We start from the raw sequence: 22,764 nt of genomic DNA, 5'->3' as shown, positions 1-22,764 counted from the left end.
TGAGTGACGCGGGTTTTAGCCAATCAAAAGTGCGTCCTGGTTCACGTCTAACAGTGCTGCTGTGTACTACAGTGTGTGGAACATAATAAAGGGCAATTATATTTGTATTTATATGCTCTGAGTTGCTATACTCTAATACATTTGCGGAGACCGGATTAAAAATGAGCCTGTATTTAAAATAATAATAATAATAATAAACAAACCACAACTCATTAGTTTATATAGTATTAAACTTATAATTATAGCTGAAGTGATCTAGATGTGATTCAGTTCATGACCACAGGATGGCGCTGTAATACTGGTGACTCTAAAAACTGAGTCATTTTAAAGAATCTAGAATTTAGCTACCACTGTATACAATACGATTAAGCACACATGTATTAAACTAAAAATCTATGTCTATTATTCTATTAATAGAAATATGACACTTAAGATGTAGCATTAAATTACCAGTCCATCACATGGTTGCTGATACAATAACAGAAAAACAATCATGAGAAAACTTTTATATGGAACTCTTTAATTGAAACATTTGATAAAAACTAACAATTCACTATTCTGGAAAAAAACAAAAAACATATTTAACGTTATCCAACATTAATCTTCAATAGAACAAAAACAACAAAAACACAACACATTCACTCCATTCGAGAAATAGTGTTGGATCAACTTCATCAAATGAGATGGGTAAAAAAGTTTTTTTTATAAAAATAAGTTTACAAAAACACTGAACTTGACATACTGAATGTATTGTGAAATCTAGGATAATCCTCATAATATTTTGTGGTACATTTCCTTAAAACTCTCAATTTGGAAAAAAAAGATAATTTTATCAATACATCAGGTGTAAATTCAAACTATTAATGCTGTTAAATTTCCTTCCTTCTTCAGTTAAAATGAAATTATAAAACAGTGGTTTTCCCAAAAGACGTTTACATCACTTGTGTTATTTTATTCCTAATGGATTTCTAATGATGAAGAACTTTATTTTCCGAATGAGAAAGGCATAGCAGATGATTACACTAACAAGAAAGTATATATGCAATATGCTACAATTGCTTCAAATGTGTCTTTGTTAAAAATCATAACCAAATACACCTCTTCCCTTTTCCATATTAAGTGTTAATATTTAATTATAAATCGAATTGTTAAGATTCACAAACGTGGACAAATTCCTAAATTAAGACGAGATGCCAGGTTGATCCTGGTAACACAATAGGAGTGAACCCACTGTTCAAAAACTAGGGATTAAGTAGCAAATATGTGAAAAGGTTTAACGAGCTGATTGAATTGATCGCTTGTAATATCAAACGTGGCTACGGCTGAATGACACTTATGCAAATCATAAGTACTGCATATTCGCTCTAGATCTCGAGCATTCATTTTATTTAAAGATAAATATACACTGTAAGTCAGCATTACATACTATAGATCCATCTGTAAATCAAAATGCTTAAAGGTGACAGGAATTACTCCAGATTCAGTATCAGTATCAACAGAAAACTCCTAGAAATAAGTACTTCACCCAAATGGTTTCTTTAGAAAGAAAAGGCATAGTTTAACCTTCATATCTGAAATGATTTTTGGCACAATAAACTGTGATCAATGGGAAAATATTAACAGCATGGAGCTCACTTTAGTGAGCAACAAACTAGAAGTATAACAGTTAAGAAAAATAATTCACAGCAAAATTCAGGAAGGTCTAAATACAGCCACCACAGATTTAGTAGTCCTTCCAGCAATTTCATTACGTAGAATTCTGTTCAACAGATAATACAATCAGTTAAAGGCTTAAACAGACAGTAACGTCATAGACGATGTAACAATGAAAAGCAAACATTAACAATAAATAAATAAGGAGAAAATACATACAAATAACTTGAACATGAAGAAAAAACACTAGCACAAAGATGGACTGGAGGGTAAGATATACTTTTTTGCTAATTGGCTCTGTGGTCAGTGAGAATATTGTCTCTCAGAGTTCTTCCATTAGACTAGTACACGCCACTCCTATGCCACTTTACCTCCTCTGCTCACAGCACGTGGGTCCTAAGCATGTGCCGAATTTATATTTATTAGATTTTTTATTTAAGCAGATTGTTGCATAAAGTTTCCTCATGGTTTAAGAACTCCACAAGGTATATAGATATTCTAAAAAATTAAAAAAAAAGAATATTCTATTATTATTATTATTATTATTCTTCAGTCAGAGTAGACCAAGTGATGTTTTTGTTTGCTATATTTGTTCCAACTTTTCTTGATTTATTATCTGATGAACAAGATTTTGCGACTGCCTTCACAAAGAAGGATCCGTGTACTGTGGCCTTTAAATATTCTGAATAGAATTCTGTTAAGGTAACAAAACTCTGTAATATATTTGTCAAATATTGAGTAAAGGATTATCGGCACATGTCTAGAGGGCCCCAGAGTGTCGGTATCAGCATGCGCAACGTGACTGAAGCTTCTACTCTTCAGCCGTTGTACTGTTGCTGGTAACGGCGGTTGAGCTCCCTCAGCTCCTTCTCTCGTACACGCCGTGCTCGACCTGACTTGCTCGAGCGGCTGGAGCGTGTTGACTGTGCTGACTTCGTGCTCTGGCAGCGCGACGACGCCCTCTTGAGCAGGTTCTGAGAGATGCAGCGCTGTAGGTTCTTCATAGAAGATGAAGCAGCCATGCTAACAATCCAGGGGTGCTTGAGAGCCTGGCCAGCTGTCAACCTCTCGCTTGGGTCTACAGTGAGCACGCGGTCGATGAAATCCTTCGCCAAGTTGGACACACTTGGCCATGGCTGGGTCAGGAGAGCAGGAAAATGAAATGCATTAAATACAAAAACAGACTTTTACAATGGAAATAAAGAGTTTAGAACCATAGTTTTTCATGTACATGTAAGCTATAGATTAGAATTTTCAGTATGAGGTCAAAACCTTCGGCAAATGACCTAAAATATCTAAAGGTCCTAAGGAAGATAAAACTAAATACAATCCACATTTTAAAGGAAACACAGCATTATCCGCATCCATTATGAGTAATCTCTTCATATTTCGAAAGTGGAGAACTGAAATGGTCAGAAATGATTTTTAGGTGGAGTTCTTCAACGCGAGCACGGCCATTTTCGGAAAATTAGTTTGTTCACTGATGCGAGCAAAGAGAAAGTTTTTGTAAACATTTAACCTGACTAATATGACAAATGAAACTGCCTGTTAATTTATAACCTTGCCGTTTACACCTCACAGACCCACCGGTCTGTGTTAACGTCACACAGAGAACATCAGGCAAGCCTTTGTTGCTTTGTCTAACGTTTTTCTTAAAAGCCCACACTGTAAGCAAGCAGACACACTGACGCACACAACCTTACAGACAACACTGCAGCAGAGGGTTAGTGTGGGACATGATGTGATCACAGGAAAGCTCTGGATAACATCCAGTAAACACACACACGCACACGCACACGCACACACACACACACACACACACACACACAGAAAGACACAAACAAACACAGAATCCACAATACAGAGTAAACTCCCTCAAAAGCACAACTATAAATTTAGTGTTGGACAGTCAAGAGATTCATCCATCAAGTGAACATTTACAGTGAAGGAGGTTTATAATAAAGTTTATAATGAACACGCAGAGAAGGAAGAGGCCAGGCGATCATGGGGTATTGTTGTCTTGTGTCGTGACAGTGGCCTTCTGGGGAATATTTCTGTTTAGGAATGCGGATTGTGAATGGACTGGCTTAATGTCAGCATATCCTCATGTAGCTTTATAACAACAGGCGGTCAAAGACTTTATGCTATACCACAAACCACCAGTAGGCCCTGAATGCATCACAGGGAAAAATATTAAGTGTAATTACAATGAACAACTGGGGCAACGGCAATGAGACACATCTGATACATTTATAGCTACATTATGCTTTGGATTGATACTAATGTCTAGTTCAATCCCATTACAAATGCTGTATTCATCACCGCTTTCTATAAAGAAGACTGTAGAAGCCTTAATGCCCAAGAAATCACATTCCACAGCAATGATTTCGAAGCATTACCTCCTGATCTTTCTGATCTGTCATTCTGCTGAACGTTAGATGCCGATTCCCCTTTCTGTGTTTTATCAAAACAACGATTCAAGTTTCACTGACTTCTGTCTCGTGCAGTTTTTCCTGTAATAACTGTGCAGCTCTCACAATTTGGTAACAATTTACATTAAGGTTCGTTTTAACGATTATTATTTTAATTCATTCATTGAAATGACAAACCTCAGCATAAGCTTACATGAGTAATCAGGAACGAAACCAGAAGTAACATTGAAAAAGCAATTAATGCTTATTTCATTTATATTTTTAATAGTATAAGGAACGGCTGCATGAACTATTGTCCATACCATCACTGAGTGACTCAAGTAAATTTATGAATGTAAGTCAACAACATACACAATGGACAACGTGGACAATACGATGCCAAAATCCTAAATTTGGGCATTTTCACACTCATTCGTTTGGGGAATTTGTTTCATAACCTTTGTTACATGAAAAGTGTGTTCGTTTTGTTAATAGCTCGCAACACGATTCGCTGTTCAACTTGGACCAAGGAAGCTGAAGCTTTTCAAAAGGAATAAAAACCAGATTTACAAGGTGTTTAGCAAGGACACATCAATGCATGCTGAAACTGATCAATTTCAATAGCTACAGCTAAAAGGAAAGCCACAATAATCTGGTGAAGCTTCGGTCTACACATCCTTATAGATGTCTTCTAGGAGCTGAACCCCAGCACATAAACTGGTACACTGACCAATGATAGGCCAGTTTACTCGCAAGCGACTTAGATTCGTGTCACATGTGACATTTGTTACACCTCGTAATGGGCAGAAAGTAACAATTTAAGTCCATCATTTCAGAAAAGAAACAGGTTTGAAACATGCTGAGGCTAAATCACAAGTATATATACGTGGAGACCAAAATTCCAACATCAGCATTTAGGCTCATACAATAACGTAACTTGTTCTCATACATATAGACTTGTTTTAATTGTGGAGTCAGTGAATAACCTTTTTAACCTAACATCAATTTGTGCAACTTTAATGATGGTGAATTAATGCTGACGTTCATGTGTTGTTAATGTTAACTTACATGGCAAATAATGATTGTTAAAGGAAACCTTAAATGGACCAACTTATTTTTGAAACCTATATATTGAAAAATAAAGCTGATTGTCTTCTTTTCAGCTGGCTGTTAGAATATGCATGAGACAAGAATAAAATTAGAATACTAAATTCCCACCTCCCCAGAGAAGCTGTACTTCCCCTTCAGGATCTGCCGATAGAGGCGCATGCGGTTGTCATCCTCAAAGGGCATGGTGCCACTGAGCAGGATGTAGGAGATCACCCCCAGCGCCCACATGTCCACAGCATTGGTGTAAGGCTTGCGTACTAGGATTTCAGGGGCAATGTATTCAGGCGTGCCACAAGTGGTTTTCATAAGACATTCGTCACCCTTTTTGCGTGTACTCGCTAGACCAAAGTCAGTAATCATGATCTTGGAGTCAGCACCAGGGTGGTAGTAGAGCAGGTTCTCAGGCTTGAGGTCACGGTGTGTGATGCCAAGCATATGAAGGTAGCGCACACCATCCAGTACCATGCGGAGTACGCGCGTGGCATCTCGCTCAGTGAAGGACCCACGTGCAATGATGCGGTCAAAGAGTTCACCTCCTGTAGCCAGCTCCATCACCATGTACACACGCTCAGCCGTCTCAAAAACTTCCATCAGCTGGATGATGTTGGTATGACGTACACGCCGCAGAACTCGCAGCTCCGACTCACACACCTCGCGGCCTTCACGCCATCGAGTCTCAATTATTTTGATTGCATATGGCTGACGTGTACCCTTGTGCTCAACACGCACCACTCGGCTGAAGCTGCCACGCCCAATGAGCGCCTTAATCTCATACTTGGCTGTCACCCGAGGGTCAAACTTGGCCCGGTACTTGGCCACTTTGTTTCTCCGTGGTTCAGACGGCTCCAGCTGGCCTTTTCCTGCCATAGGGGAATTAGTGGCAGCACCTGTGGCATGGCTTTGACCTTGAGGGGAAGGAGAGCCAGTTTTCTTGTCACTGCCATCCACACGTATAAAGTTCTTATAGACATCGGTTTGCTGAGGCTCGACCTTCTTAACAAGATCTAGCTGTACGTCTGCTGGTGGTTCTGGGAGGACCTTGCTTGTCCTGCACCCCATCATGTCAGGATCCTTCGTACCTGAAGCAGGCAGCACATCCTCATAACCCGTGCCAGCCAAAGGCACAGACAGAAGTTTACAATGCCACAATAATCAAGGTTGTTGAGACCAGATTACCAAAGAACTATCCTCTCCTCATGTATTATAGAAATGCAGTCTATCAATCTGAAAGAGTGAAAACAAAAAGAGACAATGTCAGAAAACTTTAAATTTCAGAAATGTACTATTCTATGTAATGTACTATTTATTCTAGAATATTGACATTATTATGAAAGTAATAGAAAATATGGTTTAGGTAATCTATTACTAATATTAAGGAGCATGATTAAAGGAAACCACAAAATATAAAATTAATGTAGTTTAATAAACAGAAATTAACACATGCTGACCTGTGGCTGGTCAGAAGAAGTTTCTGACCAGTGCAGAGTTTCTTAGCTCCAGTCTTTCCTATGAAACTGAAACTTTAATCTTTCTTTAATCTTATCATAACATCTGATCATGAAGATAAATGTGTTGGATCAGGTGTCTGTGCCATTTCTGGAATATGTGCCCACGTTCAAGTGGGCGTTTCAAATGCCTGCATGACGTTGTAAGTGTGTATGCCCTGTGTGTGGACCATTTTAAATGCGTTTTGTGTGTGTGCGCGCGCCCTATTTCAGATGCCAGCGTGTGAACTATGTTTCAGATATCTGAGTGATGTTTCAGGTGTGTGTGTGTGTGTGTGAACCCTGTTTCAGATATCTGAGTGATGTTTCAGGTGTGTGTGTGTGTGTGTGTGAACCCTGTTTCAGATATCTGAGTGATGTTTCAGGTGTGTGTGTGTGTGTGTGTGTGTGTGTGTGTGTGTGTGTGTGTGTGTGTGAACCCTGTTTCAGATATCTGAGTGATGTTTCAGGTGTGTGTGTGTGTGTGAACCCTGTTTCAGATATCTGAGTGATGTTTCAGGTGTGTGTGTGTGTGTGTGTGTGTGTGAACCCTGTTTCAGATATCTGAGTGATGTTTCAGGTGTGTGTGTGTGTGTGTGTGTGTGTGTGTGTGAACCCTGTTTCAGATATCTGAGTGATGTGTCAGGTGTGTGTGTGTGAACCCTGTTTCAGATATTTGAGTGATGTTTCAGGTGTGTGTGTGAACCCTGTTTCAGATATCTGAGTGATGTTTCAGATGTGTGTGTGTGTGTGTGTGTGTGTGTGTGTGTGAACCCTGTTTCAGATATCTGAGTGATGTTTCAGGTGTGTGTGTGTGAACCCTGTTTCAGATATTTGAGTGATGTTTCAGGTGTGTGTGTGAACCCTGTTTCAGATATCTGAGTGATGTGTCAGGTGTGTGTGCCCTGTTTCAGATATCTGAGTGATGTTTCAGGTGTGTGTGTGTGTGTGTGTGTGTGAACCCTGTTTCAGATATCTGAGTGATGTTTCAGGTGTGTGTGTGTGTGTGAACCCTGTTTCAGATATCTGAGTGATGTTTCAGGTGTGTGTGTGTGTGAACCCTGTTTCAGATATCTGAGTGATGTTTCAGGTGTGTGTGTGTGTGATCATTCAGGAGAGGTTAGAATCAGTACGGTTCCCTGAGTGGAGCTAAGAAACCTGCGTCAGGTAAACAAGACAAGCTGGAATGACTTAATGTGAAACAGAAAAACATTAAAGACGTTTAACAACAAGTTAAAGATTTTTAGGCTTTCTTTATGGTAACCCGAGTGAAAGGAATGTAACCAAAACACACAGTAACTTTATTTAGGATTGAATTAAAGATGTAAAGTTCACTTCCTACACTACAAACAGAGATTATAATGTCAGTAACTTTCTAAAACAAATGTAATGTTCTGGTTCCTCGGTGTACGAACACAAAGAGCACAAGGCGAGATGTTCCTCAGCTCCTTTCACAAGAGGCCTGGACAACAAGGTAAACGATAAAGCGCTAAAAGAAGAGGGTTTTTTTTGTTCCTTATTTGTTTACAGCTTTCACGACAAGTCCATTTAATTCCCGCTATATATATATTAGACAAGAAGTGTTAGTTTAAACGTCACCTTATGGCTGTTTTTGTTGCAGTGGACGCAGGGAGTAAGAGGGCAGGATTGTAGAGGTCTCCAGAGCCGCCAGTGTCCTCAGCACACTCTCAACTCTTCTCTCCATTTTATTACCGCAGCTTTTCTCAAACTTTCCTCCGCTTCAAACACTCAGCTCATCTCATCTCCCCGCACTCACTGATGAACACATGACTTACGCTAAAAGCTCACACTAACTTTTCCACCGAGAATTAATGAGTGTAAAAATGTGCTCTCCTGCTTCGAAGCGGTGTTTTCAGAGGCCACCTTTTTTCCTGTGCTGAGATTTTTTTTTCCTTTTGGAAGAGTTCGGCTTGTTTCGACCCCTGCGAGAAATACAGTGAAGCCAGAAGCAGTCAACATGGCCGAGAGGGGCAAACAGAGAGGGGTACATTTCTGCCAAAACGAGGGAGGAGGGGGGTGGGATGTTATTTGGATAAACTTGTGTCAAAAATAGAAACTTTTCTCTTAAAAAAAAGAAAAGAAAAGAAAATTTCAAAAAGAAACAAAAAAATCTTTTTGTCTTTATTTTTTTATCAAAAAGAATAAACTATCTGAAAAACAAACAATAACATACTTTAAAAACTTTGTGAAAGTTCCCTTATATCACCTTTCTCTCTCTCTCTCTCTCTCTCTCTCACACACACACACACACACACACACACACACACACACACACACACACACACACACACACACAAAAGGCATTGTGTTGTATATAACAATGTTTCAAACAAATCTTTTTTTTTCTATTGCTGCTCCTTCTGTTAATCTACTGTTCCTTAGTTTCTCATCTTTTCTTTATACAAGTGACTTTTATTTTGTGAAAATTATAATATTGCACTTAGTTGCTGGCTTCGGCTGAAGTGTAACGAGTGCGGTGTTGAAATCCAGGCTGCTGAAAGTGTCCAGAAAAACACTGTACATGTAACCTGAATGCTGTAAGGCAGAATTATGCATCAAGATTTCGAGATGTTTTGAGAGATGATCTGTTTCCCCTCTGCCTAACTGGTGGACCTTGTGTGGTTGTTACAGCATGGCTTATTCGGCATCCACGTCATTTTAATGATCTATTTTTGTAGGTCTAAGTAAGCAAACTTGATAAAAGTGCCCAAGATGAAGAGGGAAGTTAATTCAGCGTATTTACAAATTGTACACTTTGATAGAGCTGTACACCTTTTCCTAAAGACAGTAGTCAGTAGTCAGTGATTCACGTTCACTGCACACATCAGTTCTCCCATGATCACATACCTATTTCTGCACATTATATCTTCTATCTTGAGCAGTGGTACATCCATTGTCACAGTCACCAGCACAGTGCACTTATTTAGTTTTATGGAATCTTTATTTTTAATGTTGATTTTTGTGGTCATGGTTTTTGTTTTGGGGGCACGGTGGTTTAGTGGTTAGCACCTTTGCCTCACACCTCCAGGGTTGGGGGTTCGATTCCCGCCTCCGCCTTGTGTGTGTGGAGTTTGCATGTTCTCCCCGTGCCTCAGGGGTTTCCTCCGGGTACTCCCCCGTTTCCTCCCCCGGTCCTAAGACATGCATGGTAGGTTGATTGGCATCTCTGGAAAATTGTCCGTAGTGTGTGAGTGCGAGCGTGAGTGAATGAGAGTGTGTGTGCCCTGCGATGGGTTGGCACTCCGTCCAGGGTGTATCCTGCCTTGATGCCTGATGACGCCTGAGATAGGCACAGGCTCCCCGTGACCCGAGAAGTTCGGATAAGCGGTAGAAAATGAATGAATGATTTTTGTTTTGATGAGGATCAAAAGTCTCCACAAGGATAAGAATATCTGACAATTTATATCTTATAGAGATATTTGTGTTTGGGCCCAATGAGAATTTTTATTTTGTTGTTCACATTTACAGCATTTAGCAGATGCCCTTATCCAGAGCGACTTACATTTTTTTTATCTCTTTTTTTTTTATACAACTGAGCAATTGAGGGTTAAGGGCCTTGCTCAGGGGCCCAGCAGTGTCAGCTTGGTGGACGTAGGAATCGAACTCACAACCTTCCGATTGGTAATCCAACACCTTAACCACTAGGGTACCACATCCCTGTATGTTAGCACAAACCTTAATGTTTTGGGCTATTGTATTTAAATAAGGGTTAGGGTTAAATTATAGGGGTAGTAATCATTCATGCCTAGTGGCAAATTGTGGTAAACTGACTTGTCAGTCGTGTTTGTATCCTTATTTAGTTGTGTTTCAAACATATGTAGTGAGTGTGTATCAGAAGCCATTCATATGTAATATTGCAAATAGGCTTTAACAGGTAGACCATGTGCTTTAAAAGTTTTTGATTATATTCTGTCATATTTTTTTTTAGTTTACCAGTGTTTAACTCACTGTATGGTTGAAACCACTAGATGACACTGTTCTTCTCTTCACTAAAACAATACAAACCTGTGCACCTGCCATGACTTCTCCAGTAAAAATGTAATCCCTAAATATAAAAACTTGTATATACCAATTGCAGTTAGACAACAATGAGAAATAAAAGATGAGCAATGCAAAATGTGTGAAAGTGTGGGATTATTACTAAATTCATTTGGTGTATATATATACATACATATATATATATATATATATATATATATATATATATATATATATATATATATATATATATATATATATACACACCATATGAATTCATGTGTGTGTGCGTTTGTGTGTGTGTGTGTATGTATGTATGTATGTATGTATGTATGTATGTATGTATGTATGTATGTATGTATGTATGTAAAAAAAAAAAGGTTGGATTTTGTCAAAATGAATAACCTCTGAATGAAACATAACCTCTAAGAATGTTTCAAACAAACCTTTTTCTACTGCTGCTCCTTGTGTTATTCTACTGTTCCATAGTTTCTTATCTTTTCTTTAAAAGAGTGACTTTTATTTTGTGAAAATGATAATATTGTGTACACTGTGTTGTTCTCCCTTACAGACCAGCAGCTGAAAGAATTTGAATATCTGTGTTTATATCATCACAGACATTTCTGTTCACTTGACTTTTCACTGGTGGTTCTCTTGTGCTGGTGTCCCATGTGGTGCTCCAAACGTACATTGCAGGTGTTTTAATGAATACTGCAGACCCTCTCTCTCTTGTCTGCTGAACAATGGCTTCATCCCAAATGCAGCTCTGAATACGACTGTGGCAAATTTGAATAGGGCAATAGAGTGATGTACTGCTGCTTATGAATGCAGTGTGGAAATGCCAGGTGAAATGTTAAGTTATAGACTTGGTGACAGTTATCTGGCCTGTAAAGGACACAGACTCTCTGATGTACCTACTCTGAATTAGATAAGATAAAATGTTTGAGTCAGAAATGGATAAGGGGCATGGGGTAATGGACAAAGAACAATATAAAATGGACAATGGTCTGTTTATGAGAGCATGCTGAAGGTGATGGTAAGATGCCTTGGGCTCAAGGTCCAAATGCCTTGATGCAGGATTCTTCCCTTTTTATGAAGTTTGTCATTTATTTACTCGGTTATGCAGTAATCTGTGTCGCACAGCAGCTGTAAAACAATCTGCAAAACAAATCAACGGGCATGATGGATGTTTCATCTTTAAGGCCCCTTGGTAATTCTGGTGCTTCCACTCTCTCTCTCTCTCTCTCTCTCTCTCTCTCTCTCTCTCTCTCTCTCTCTCTCTCTCTCTCTCTCTTTCTCTTTCTCTTTGCCCCTCCCCCTTGCCTCATCTCCCTCCTATCTACCCAAAAAGGTCAATACCATCTGTTAAATCCAAATTTGCTGACTGGTGTACATTATTTATCAGCATGAAGATAGAAGTGGCTCTATTAAAAGCTGCACTGACTCTTCCTCTTGCTCTCAATTATTCTCATGATAATCAGTCTGGGCCTGTGGGCCTGTCCAAACTGGCTGTCTGAACAGGACACTGAGATCTATAGCTGTTCTGAAATTTGCCAATCTGCACACAAACTCTGCAGTAGATTTGTGTTTGACACAAGGCTTAGTCTCTAGGCTCTCCTGATGAAAGTCTTATGTGTAAAAAAAAAGTCTTGATTCCCAATTCCCTCTTTAATTCCCCTTTCAAAGCTCTGCTTACTTTCAGGACAGCTCTGAATGTAATATTTTAAAATATTTGGTGGATTATATCTTGTCCCAGGTCTACGAATCATTTGCTAAAACTTTCTTTTTCATAGATCAGTGACTTTGGACAATTTGCCATATAATCTGTTGTCAAATATATACTATAGCTAGAATTTTGGACACATCTCTTTGTTGGATTACTATTCCTAGACTATGCTCTTGTTTCAAGGCATCTCCAATGGCTCTGTGGCTCCCAAGGCGAGACAGAGATACACAGATACCCTGGAACTTCTTCTTGAGGGAGGCCCTGTCTATCCCGGTTTTACATTTCCACTCCACTGCATTGCTGTTTCAAAGGCAATCAATACCTGTATTTCACTGGGACAAACTTAAATCTTTGCCTTGATTGTCTTTGTGAAATCTATTAAATAAGATATGGCAGGAGATATTGAGTGTTATGCAAATAAATGACAGTAGTCATGACTAGAAAACACCCAAATTACTCCATGAAAAGCCATAGAGACATGCTTTGGAAAAGGTAAGTTTTATGTACAGTGAGGATTTGAACATCTCGTTTTTGTGTAATGGAGAAGGGATGTTGGAATTGGCAGTACTTTTCTTTCAGTACTACTGAATACAGTACATACTGAAATCCACTTGATACTCCTTCTACTTATGTCATTGATGTAACTGGTTGTTCATAGTCATTCCATTTTGGTCGCTTACTGAAAAGTCCAGCACTTTTAATATTATCAGCTTCTTTAACAGCTTGATTTAATTTGACTCACTCAAATAAACATACTGGATCTGTACAATTAATGTTGTCAGTAAAAAAAGCACTCATGAGCAAAGTCAAAAAACAACGTTCTTGGTTGTAAATAAATAATTTGAGTAATACTTTAGTTTTCTGGCTCTAGTTTGACAGAAGTGTCAAACTAGAAGGTTAATGTTGGCTTAATAAAAGGAAAGATTAAAGAGAAGTGTAGAATATATGGACAGTGTTACCATGTAAACCAGGCATCTAGCATGTACTAGTGAGCAAGAGAGGCTTGATATATTTAGGCAATATCACACAAGCAATAGTGGGCATGGCTATGAATCAGCCGTAGACACAACATGGCCCAATAATTTTTTTCCCCACATGAAAGATGCCAGATCCAGGCAAAACTGGCTTCCCTTCTTCCTTTTCAATTTTATCTTTCATATTTTAAGTCCGATGTTATATTCACGTAAAATGCTTTGTTTGCTGTGCCTGTTGGTGATTCCGGTAACTATACTGTAGTAACAGTTTCAGTGGGACTGTTGCTTGAATCATTGCTACACAATCCGAGAGGTTTCACACAGAAAAACCCTTATATTTCTACTAAATATAAACACTCTTAGAATGCTGCTCAGACAATCAAATTAGTGGACAGGAACTACAGTAACTGGTAACAAAAAAAATAAATCATGCTCTAGTACAGGGATTATAAAAGGTATTAGAATGGCAAAACCAGTTATTTTCTTTTTGTTATACACTGAACACCTGAAAATGTGATCTTCAGCCACAAAGGGTGCCATGTTCTAAGTTGTTTAACACATCTAGATGTAAATCTGAAAAACTGAATATCTCATCTTTCATCTCATGTTCATCTTTTGATCTCCAACCAAAATGTCTTGTGTATAGCAACAACAAAAAATTTGTTACTCCAATGTTTTCTGAAGAGACTGTGTTAGGAAGAAAAGCTAGTATGCCATTCCCATGTGGCCACTTACACGGCCACCTCCCAGCAATCTCTGTGTATTTTTAGATGTTGCTATTATTTCAGGTAACACTGCAGCCTCCACAAATTAACACATATGAAAGGTGAAGTAAAACCGTGCCTTTGGGATTTAGCCATTGAGTTTTTAATTATAGATAGTAAACCAGAAAAAAGATGTGGCCTAACAATTATAGGAAGGGGGTTCATGCAGCACATACAATATACAGTATATTATATATGCTGCATATATTCTGTGTATACTATTTCAGCCTATCACTTGGTTGCACCTCCTACAGTTGAGATGCATTATCCTAAACTCTCCTGTTTCTCTAAAATCCAAGTGCCCTAGTATCTTGGCCACCACAAGCCACCTATACTGAGCCTTGATAGGGATTCTATGAGTCCCTATATGTACAGTTGTTTAATAGCGAAATAGTGTTTTGATTATGAAGATGGTGGTGGTGGTGGTGGTGGTCCAACCAATCAGGACAGTCATGGTCCCAATCAGTCCACTACCATTTAGACATTTTAGCCTAGGTAGCACACATTTCTTTTTCTGGTACAGCTTTGAGAAGATACTAAAGGATGTTTTTTTATTTATCTTTGGATATCACTTTAATGCTTGATCATTTAAGAATAGCTAAGCAATGACAACTACTGTATATCTGACAGAACTCCCAATCTTCATCGCAAAACCTTTCAGGCTGTGAAGAATATCACTGAGCTGCATTCGTTCCAGATGATGCCAACTGGACTGACGTCACTCCAGAGATGGTTCAGTTGTTTCTCAGGCTCGAGGTATGTTTAAAACATTCTATGTATAAAAATATATATAAAACATGTCATTATAAATATTATAAAACAAAATTTTTTTTTTCATTCCATCACAAAAGAGGCATAAACAATACTCCGAGCATGAACACATGTATGAGGTGGAATTCACTCGCATTTAGAATTTACATAATAATAGACAAAGAATTTATTCATGTCTCTACACACATTATTTGGTAAACTGATCATTTACTACTTTGTTTACAGTGTTTTCCGGTGTATAATAATAATAATAATAATAATAATAATAATAATAATAATAATAATAATAATATCCATGTGCTCATATGTTTGCACTTGTGTATAATGATTTTAAATAATGGCAAATTAACACCCTGTGTAGCATTTTATTACTTATACGAGACAGCGGCATTCCTTTTGGACTATAGCTTTAGGTCCAAAAAGGCTGCAAGTCTAGAGAGATTTGTTAATCCACCTTCTTAACCAAACAAATTCAGATTCAGTGAAGGTCTTGGTATTTAATTGATTATGTGATTTGGGTGTTAAATGAGGGAGAATGATCATGCTGTAATTTATTAGTAAATGTGATATAAGCTTCTTTGTCTGCATGGTTATTAATAAAAGCAAATACACTGTTTAAGATCTTGGTCCAATATCCCTCAATATACAATGTTTCTGTGTGTGAATTATGCATTTTTTCGGGCAGGAGAGGCATCTAACTGTTATAAACTGATGTATGTTTTAACACTAAGAAAGTGATAAAGAATTCAGTTGACACAATGATCCTTGCTTGGGTAGTTTACACTGGTAGAGCAGAGCATTAGTAGTATAAATGAATTTGATTTCATTATCACACAACTCCCCATGAGATGATCATAAATAGGTTTTTAAAGAAAACAAATTCTTACCCTGTGTCCACTGTGCAGTGTGAATTAACTTATCATCTAGTGTCTGCTAATATTATGAACAGCAGCTATGCTAATTCCTCTCCACTGCTCTCTTTCTACCCATCCCAAGGCATCCAGAAATTGTACCAGCACCGATTGTATTCTGTGTCATGAAGATTTTGGACCTCCACTGAGATGAGGCCGACTCTGTGAGAATCCTGAGGCATCTAGAGATTTACCAGCTCCACTTGGACTCTGCTATCCTAAGAGGAGATGCCAACTCCATGTGGTCTTTGAGGACAACAACCTCCTAATCAGTACAAAATTTGTCGGACTGTATATTCATAATCATGCCCTCCAGTGTCACCCAAATTGAGTCTGGCTCCTTTCAAGGTTTCTTCCTTTACCATCCAAGGGAGTTTTTCCTTGCCACAGTCACCTGAGCCATTATAATCTAATATTAATCTTGAATTTTTGTATTATATTAATCTTTATATTATTCTTTATATTAACCTTCTGTTTTATGTTTATGTTCTGTACAGCTGCTTTGAGACAATGTCAACTGTTAATAGTGCTATACAAATAAATTTGAATTGAATTGAATTTCCTTGAATTTACAACTGATTCATCATTTTTTCCATCACGGCATGTGTATTCTTTTAATCCCCTTATCCTTGATTATTCATCACTGTTCCTGTGTTCAAAGTGATTATAAGCTTGTAGTTGCTTCTTGTCATTTCCACAGGGACACATCCAGGGAGCACTTTCAACTATGTGTTAAAATATGATTAAAATTATCATATGGCGTTAGAGCAAAATCAATCAAGGGTTTTTAGACACACAGAAAGAGAGCTAGAGCCTCCTCCAGTCTCTTGTACATCTAAAGCTGCACTACAATCTGCTAAGCCCAGGTGGAATGTAGTGGTTTGCTGTTTTATGAGCCACATAAACGAACAATGCCATAAATCTCTGACCCATGTGTGTGGTAAATATTAGCTTTGGGACAAATCTATGCCACTATCAGATATTGAATCCTAATATTCCAGTCCTGAAATTGTGGCCCTTTACATCACATGTAATCAAGTCCTATTTTCACATTTCTAGGGAAGGTAGTGAGACAATCATTGCTTCACTATTAACTATTTCCTTGATTCTTTTCTCGCAGCCATTTTGACAGCCATCTGAAAACACTGCTGTTATAGACAGTTCTGATTTATAATTTAAAGTTTACAAAAAAAAGGATTGAATAATTCATTCATTAATTCACTAGAATTGCATAATTCATTCGTTCGTCATCCTTAATGGATGGCTCGGCCATGAACCACCACGAATCAAAATATTTCCCAATTGTTATGCATATTTACTTAACCAGTAGGTCACATCAATGTGTGATTAGTAATGTGACTGCATCTAGTTCATTATTTATTTGTTTGATTGTTTATTTATTATTTGTTTATTATTTATGCCCCATATTGTCAGGTATGGCTGGGACTATTCCCTGCCTGGACACTAGGGGGACATTCTGCCAGTTTTTGTGTGTCTTTTACCATGTGCCTTTGTATGTTTTTGTGTTCACGCGTGTTAGCCCCGCACTTTCTGTAATCCATTCCCCCCTCTGCACACCTGTCCCTTGTGTTTCTATGATTTCCTCCCCTATGTAATACTGTTTTGGGCCTGCTGTTTGCTGAGTCCTTCTCTCTTGTTCCTTTCCTTTAGTTTGCTGATGTCCCTGGTGTTTCCTAGTGTTTGTAGCCTTTGCCCCGTCCTTCTGCTCAGCTGTGGATGTTGCCTGGCCACCTGCTTCGCAGTGTGCCTTGCCCTGCCCTGTGTGCCTTGCCTTGTGCCTTTTTTTATCTGTTAAGCCAGACAAAGCAGGTGACATGTACAGTAGTGCATGTAAACAGGGAGTCATTTGGAATACACTTGAAACAAGAAAGTAAAGTCCAGGTAATTGATTATCATGTACAAGGAGTAAATGATGTATAAACTGTGTGTATATAAAAAAACGTCTGTAAAATTTTTTTTTAATTCATTTTAAACATATATGCTGTCTGATTTATGAAACTGACACTAAATGGAGTTTATATGGAATTAATGGTTAATGATGTGTGCATAGTATTTGCCAACCTAATTACTGTATCATTAATTAAAGGTTATTTTGATGTATGTGTGCTCAAGTCTCATTTCAAAATCCATTCATGCCACACAGATTTCCTCCTTCACACACTCTCATTTCCTCATCTTGCTTTTCCATTAGCTTCCTGCCTGAGATTTTCTCACCTCTCATCCCATCTTTCCCTACACATCAGATTGACCCTCATTCTACCTCTGGTCAATCTATAGCAGTGTGAGACACATGAAAGAACAGAGAGCTAGAGAAAGCAAGACAGAATAAAGACTTTTCTTCACCATGCTGCATATTGGCCTTTATTTGCCTGAGAAATGAGGCACAAATTCTGAAAGTAAACTAGATTCTTCCCCTCAGGCTATGTTTTAATAAGCAAGTGCAAACTTGTTTAGTTTGGAGTAGTAAGCCAATCGCAGGATTTCCTGTGTGATAGATCACCTTTTGCCTGATTGAATGTAATGAGTGAATGCACAAAGGGATTTTCACAGCCAGAATCCATCATGGCATATTCATGTCTACACAAATCCATAGCTCCACAATGGAAGCGTTTCATGAGAAATCAGTTGTATGAGTTGATGGCACAGAGCAGGATGCATTGCTTTAACATCAATCACAATTCAAAAACAGCAGAAATGAATAACTGATACCTCACACACTGCAAGACAATTGCTGAAGCAAAAATGTCCCATAAAATGTCTTCGCAAAACTGTGGCAGTTTGTCAATAGGGGCAGGTTTTGTAGAGTCACACCATTTTCTCTGGTCAAAAAATCTCTGTAAACTACTTAGTCATAGCTCTGTATGTTTTAATTTCCATTTAAATACTAATGAAATCTGACTAAAGATTTTTTTATACTTTGCCATTTGACATATACTGTAAGCTGTCGTTCCATTGACTTACTCACCTTTTTAGTTGCACAATCACTGGAATTAAATGTTATTAAATTAAACGTTTCTGCAAACAAAAGGTGAAATTTAAGTGCAGATAGTGTGTCTATGATGTACAGATTCATTTCTTGATTATGAACTAGACAGTTCAGTACAAATCAGTATACAAATGCATGTGTACCACAGTGACCTTAAAAAGCTGAGAAAAATAATCACTCAAAATGAGCTACATTATGCTGGATGACTACATGCTGTCAAATCTCAACTGCCTTTTATAGGATTGCTCTAAAAAAGCACTAAAATCTAGCCTAGAGCACAAGAGTAATAGTTTCTCCTGCTTAATTTTGTTTGAGGCTTTTGTTATTATTGTCGTTCTGAACCACCAAAATCTACAGGACTAGGTTTTTATTTATCACGGTTTAAATGATTCATTGTGTGGCTCTAACAACTTTTATAAATCAGTAGATAACCTCAAAAAAACAAGAAAAAACAATAGATTTCATTATACTGTCATTTTTTTCCCCAACACTCAGATACCAGGTGGGAAAAATAAGCACTTCCTTCCGTAATCATTAAGACAGCCATTAGCAGCCTATAAAAGCAGGATCTTTGGCAGTTTTAGTGGTCTGGAGAGCAATTGGTGCTGATCATCAATTTGGAAAGGGTTACAGGGTCATTGCCAAACAAACTGAACTTCACCATTCTGAAGTAGGAAGGATTGTTTACAAATGGAGAGCCTTCAAGACATTTCAATCTTTCCAAGCTTTGGCTATGGTTAGGGTTAGTGTTAGCTCTAAATAACAAGGATCGAGTGCAAAAAACTTGACACACCTGACTAAAACAATATAAAACAATATAAAACTGCTAAAACAATATAACCTCTAGCAATATTAATCAGCGAATTTTAAGCTTTGTATTTTATTAATAAAGCCACTTGCTGCTCTCAAGTTTTTTCAGTGTTAAATTGTTGTATAGTAACTGTGCTTTACAGAGGAATGAACATAGCACCTCATCCAGCAAAATAAACAAACCACTTTTTTTTTTTTACAATAATAGTATTTTCTTACAAAATAAATTACATGTGCCAATTACACTGACACTAAAGGGGGTGCTGTGAAGAGGTTCTGTTATATATATCTAATAATAATCTAGAATTTTTATTCTGTCAATTCTTTTACTTTCATTATTTGTTATTTCCTTTATCATTAATTATGTTCACCTTCTGCTCTATGTTTAGGTTCTGTAAAGCTGCTTTGAGACAATGTCTATTGTAAAAAGTGCTATACAAATAAACTTGAATTGAATTGAATTGAATTGAAGATTGAGAGTTTCAAGGATTCTGCTAAATAGGATATTTGGATGAATATACAGTACCTGATATTAAAATATCCTATCATCCAAATCAATAAAAATGATTAAAGAAAATTCATTGTTTTGTAGTGTTTTTTGCTCCTTTTAAAATAGTGTGCCATTAATTCTGGAGGACACCATGACTTAAGGATACCGGTATTGGTATTGAAGGTATGGAAAAATAACTGAGATGTTTGTGTTCAAGTAGAAGCTTGTACCTACTTATTTAACATATAGTGTATTGGGTATAGTTAGACTGTTGTAGATGAATAAATACCGATTAGACTCAGTGAGCAGCTGATCTTGGTCCTCTTGCCTCTCTGAGTGATTTCATAAAACTGTAACTGGCTAAATCAGTAAGCTGCGAGATCATGGCAACTGTGAGAAGGTGCAGTGTGAGAAGGTAGAGGATGGTGAAGAGGTGAGGAGAGCAATAAAATAGTAATCAAACATACCAGCCCTCTCTCAGATCAATCAGGTACTGTTAGAATTCATGAAAGTGGTGTGAATAATAAATTTCTGGATTGAGGTGTGTGTGCGTGTGTGTGTGTGTGTGTGTGTGTGTGTGTGTGTGTGTGTGTGTGTGTGTTGCATATTCAGTTTTCATCTTATGGACAATTTAATCTGCCTACTGCAGCAAAACAGTTGGAATCCCAGACAAAATGGGACGGCGATCACTTTTGTAGCTTCCTAAAGAGTTGCCATATGGTAGAAACCTCAGGTGATTATTAAATGATGATTTTTCATAACCTGACCATTTTGTTTTTGCAACAGTATATGTTACACCTAACCAAATGTTATGCTTGGCGTGTATTAGTGTAGGGACATGGTAGCCTAGTGTTTAAGGTGTTGGACTACTGATTGGAAGGTTGTGAGTTTAAATCCCAGGTTCACTATGTTGTCACTGCTGGGCCCCTGTGCAAGACCCTTAACCCTTAATTGCTAGGTTGTCTAAAATGAGATACAATGTAAGTTGCTCTGGGTAAGTGCATCTGCCAAATGTGATGAAATGTACAGTATCTTTTTACATGCTTTGTACTTGATTTCACTAAGAAATGAAATCTTAAAAATATGTTAGATTATATTCCTGAAATCAATTAATTTGGATAATTTTAGGAAAATAAAGCTATTAAATAGCCAGAATATTGTTGTGCATATGGGCCTAATATTTTTAATAGTTTGAATATACTCAGATGGGGTCCATAATATTTCGCTGCCATATCACTCCTCAAGAGGTCCCAGGATTGAGCATCTCATGGCAGTATAAAGGATCAGTGTGTAGTATTGCCCCATCACAGCTTCTTGTTCCTGACTTCAATCCTGAGCTTGTGTTACTGTGGAGTTCTCTAATTTCCTTCTACTGTCCAAAAACATGTAAAGTAAACTGGCCAGGCTAAATTGACCCTAGAAAGGAATGAATGTATGTGTGTATGGTCACCTGCAATGGACTGGCATTCCAACAGAGCTGAATTCAGCTGATTTCTCTTGCCTTGAGCCCAGAATTACTGGGATATGCTCCAGATCCACCATGACCCTGACCAGGATAAAGAGCTTACTGTGGAGGAATAAATGAAATAAGAAGGTCCCTGGCTGAAAAAGTTTGAGAAACCCTGCATCCAAAGACTCTATTGAGGATTCTAAAAGTACTTCCACTGCCACACGTTGATGTGTTGATATATACATATACAGCTTTATATTATATTTATAAAGGGAGAGAAAGAGAGGAAGAGAGAGAGAGAGAGAGAGAGAGAGAGAGAGTATATTGTATAAAATATCTATAACTATCTGTCTTCAAATTACTAATTAAAATGTATATTGCACATTGGACTTTTTAAAATAAAATGAACAATGTACTTAATATTTTTATAAAATAATAATAATAAAAAAAGAAAAGCAAACAATTGTAAATAAATATGAAGCAAAAAGAAAAAAAATAATAAAGGTCTTTTTTTATTTAATAAAAAATAAAAATGTCTTTCCAGCTGCTGAAACTCCCAGAAAACTCTCTAATCTAGCTTATCTAAGCCCACAGGTATTTTACGTCAGTAAATCTGAAGTATTGATTGTGCCTGACGATAAGAAACCGATCCATGGCACCTTTTGGAGGATTAGCAACTTCCATTTGCTGCAGCCCGTAGTTTTTTCACATATTTTCGCAAACTCAAAACTCGGAAAACCCAGAATATGATTCTGAGCCAATTAATGTGAAAATAATTGCTGTTGATCAAGCAGCCACATCTCCACATTCTCAAGTGTGAATGTATGTGGGTCCTCCCTCTGTGGTGATCTCCATCCTGCTAACTGTCTATGTTTATGAAAGCAGCTGGGATGCATGAAATATTCATGTAGGCAGAGGAATAAAAAAGTTATGAATATTAGAGACAGGAATGCAATATATTTCATGGCATTAGCACAGAGCTCAGTGTTCAGCTCAGTGAAATCTCACACATCCAGTAAAAGAGTAATTCGTTTCTCAGATTGCACTTACATACCAACAGTAACAGAGGAAAGCACATAAATGGAGTGTGTGATATATTTACTCAAAATGTCAAGAAGAAATTCATCAGTCTGTAAATTTTATTTTATTATACCTTCATGTGAATTCATACTCAAGGAAAGGAAAAAATAAATAAAACTAAATA

General features: G+C 37.6%; 1 protein-coding gene across 1 annotated transcript; it reads right to left on the bottom strand.

The window, feature by feature from the left end:
* Positions 1-499: 499 nt before the first annotated feature.
* On the bottom strand, positions 500-8,549 carry pskh1 (protein serine kinase H1). Its single transcript, XM_027162014.2, has 3 exons — positions 8,258-8,549; positions 5,283-6,398; positions 500-2,789 (listed from the first exon to the last, which is right to left on the bottom strand). The coding sequence occupies exons 2-3, from the start codon at positions 6,234-6,236 to the stop codon at positions 2,472-2,474; spliced, it is 1,272 nt and encodes a 423-aa protein (XP_027017815.1). The 5' UTR covers positions 6,237-6,398; positions 8,258-8,549; the 3' UTR covers positions 500-2,471.
* Between the last annotated feature and the right edge of the window lie 14,215 nt (positions 8,550-22,764).

The sequence above is a fragment of the Tachysurus fulvidraco genome, chromosome 13 (genome assembly GCF_022655615.1).
Source record: "Tachysurus fulvidraco isolate hzauxx_2018 chromosome 13, HZAU_PFXX_2.0, whole genome shotgun sequence".
Taxonomy (NCBI): Eukaryota; Metazoa; Chordata; class Actinopteri; order Siluriformes; family Bagridae; genus Tachysurus; species Tachysurus fulvidraco.
Note: the sequence above shows the minus strand (reverse complement) of the source record. Positions and strands in the feature narration are given on the sequence as shown.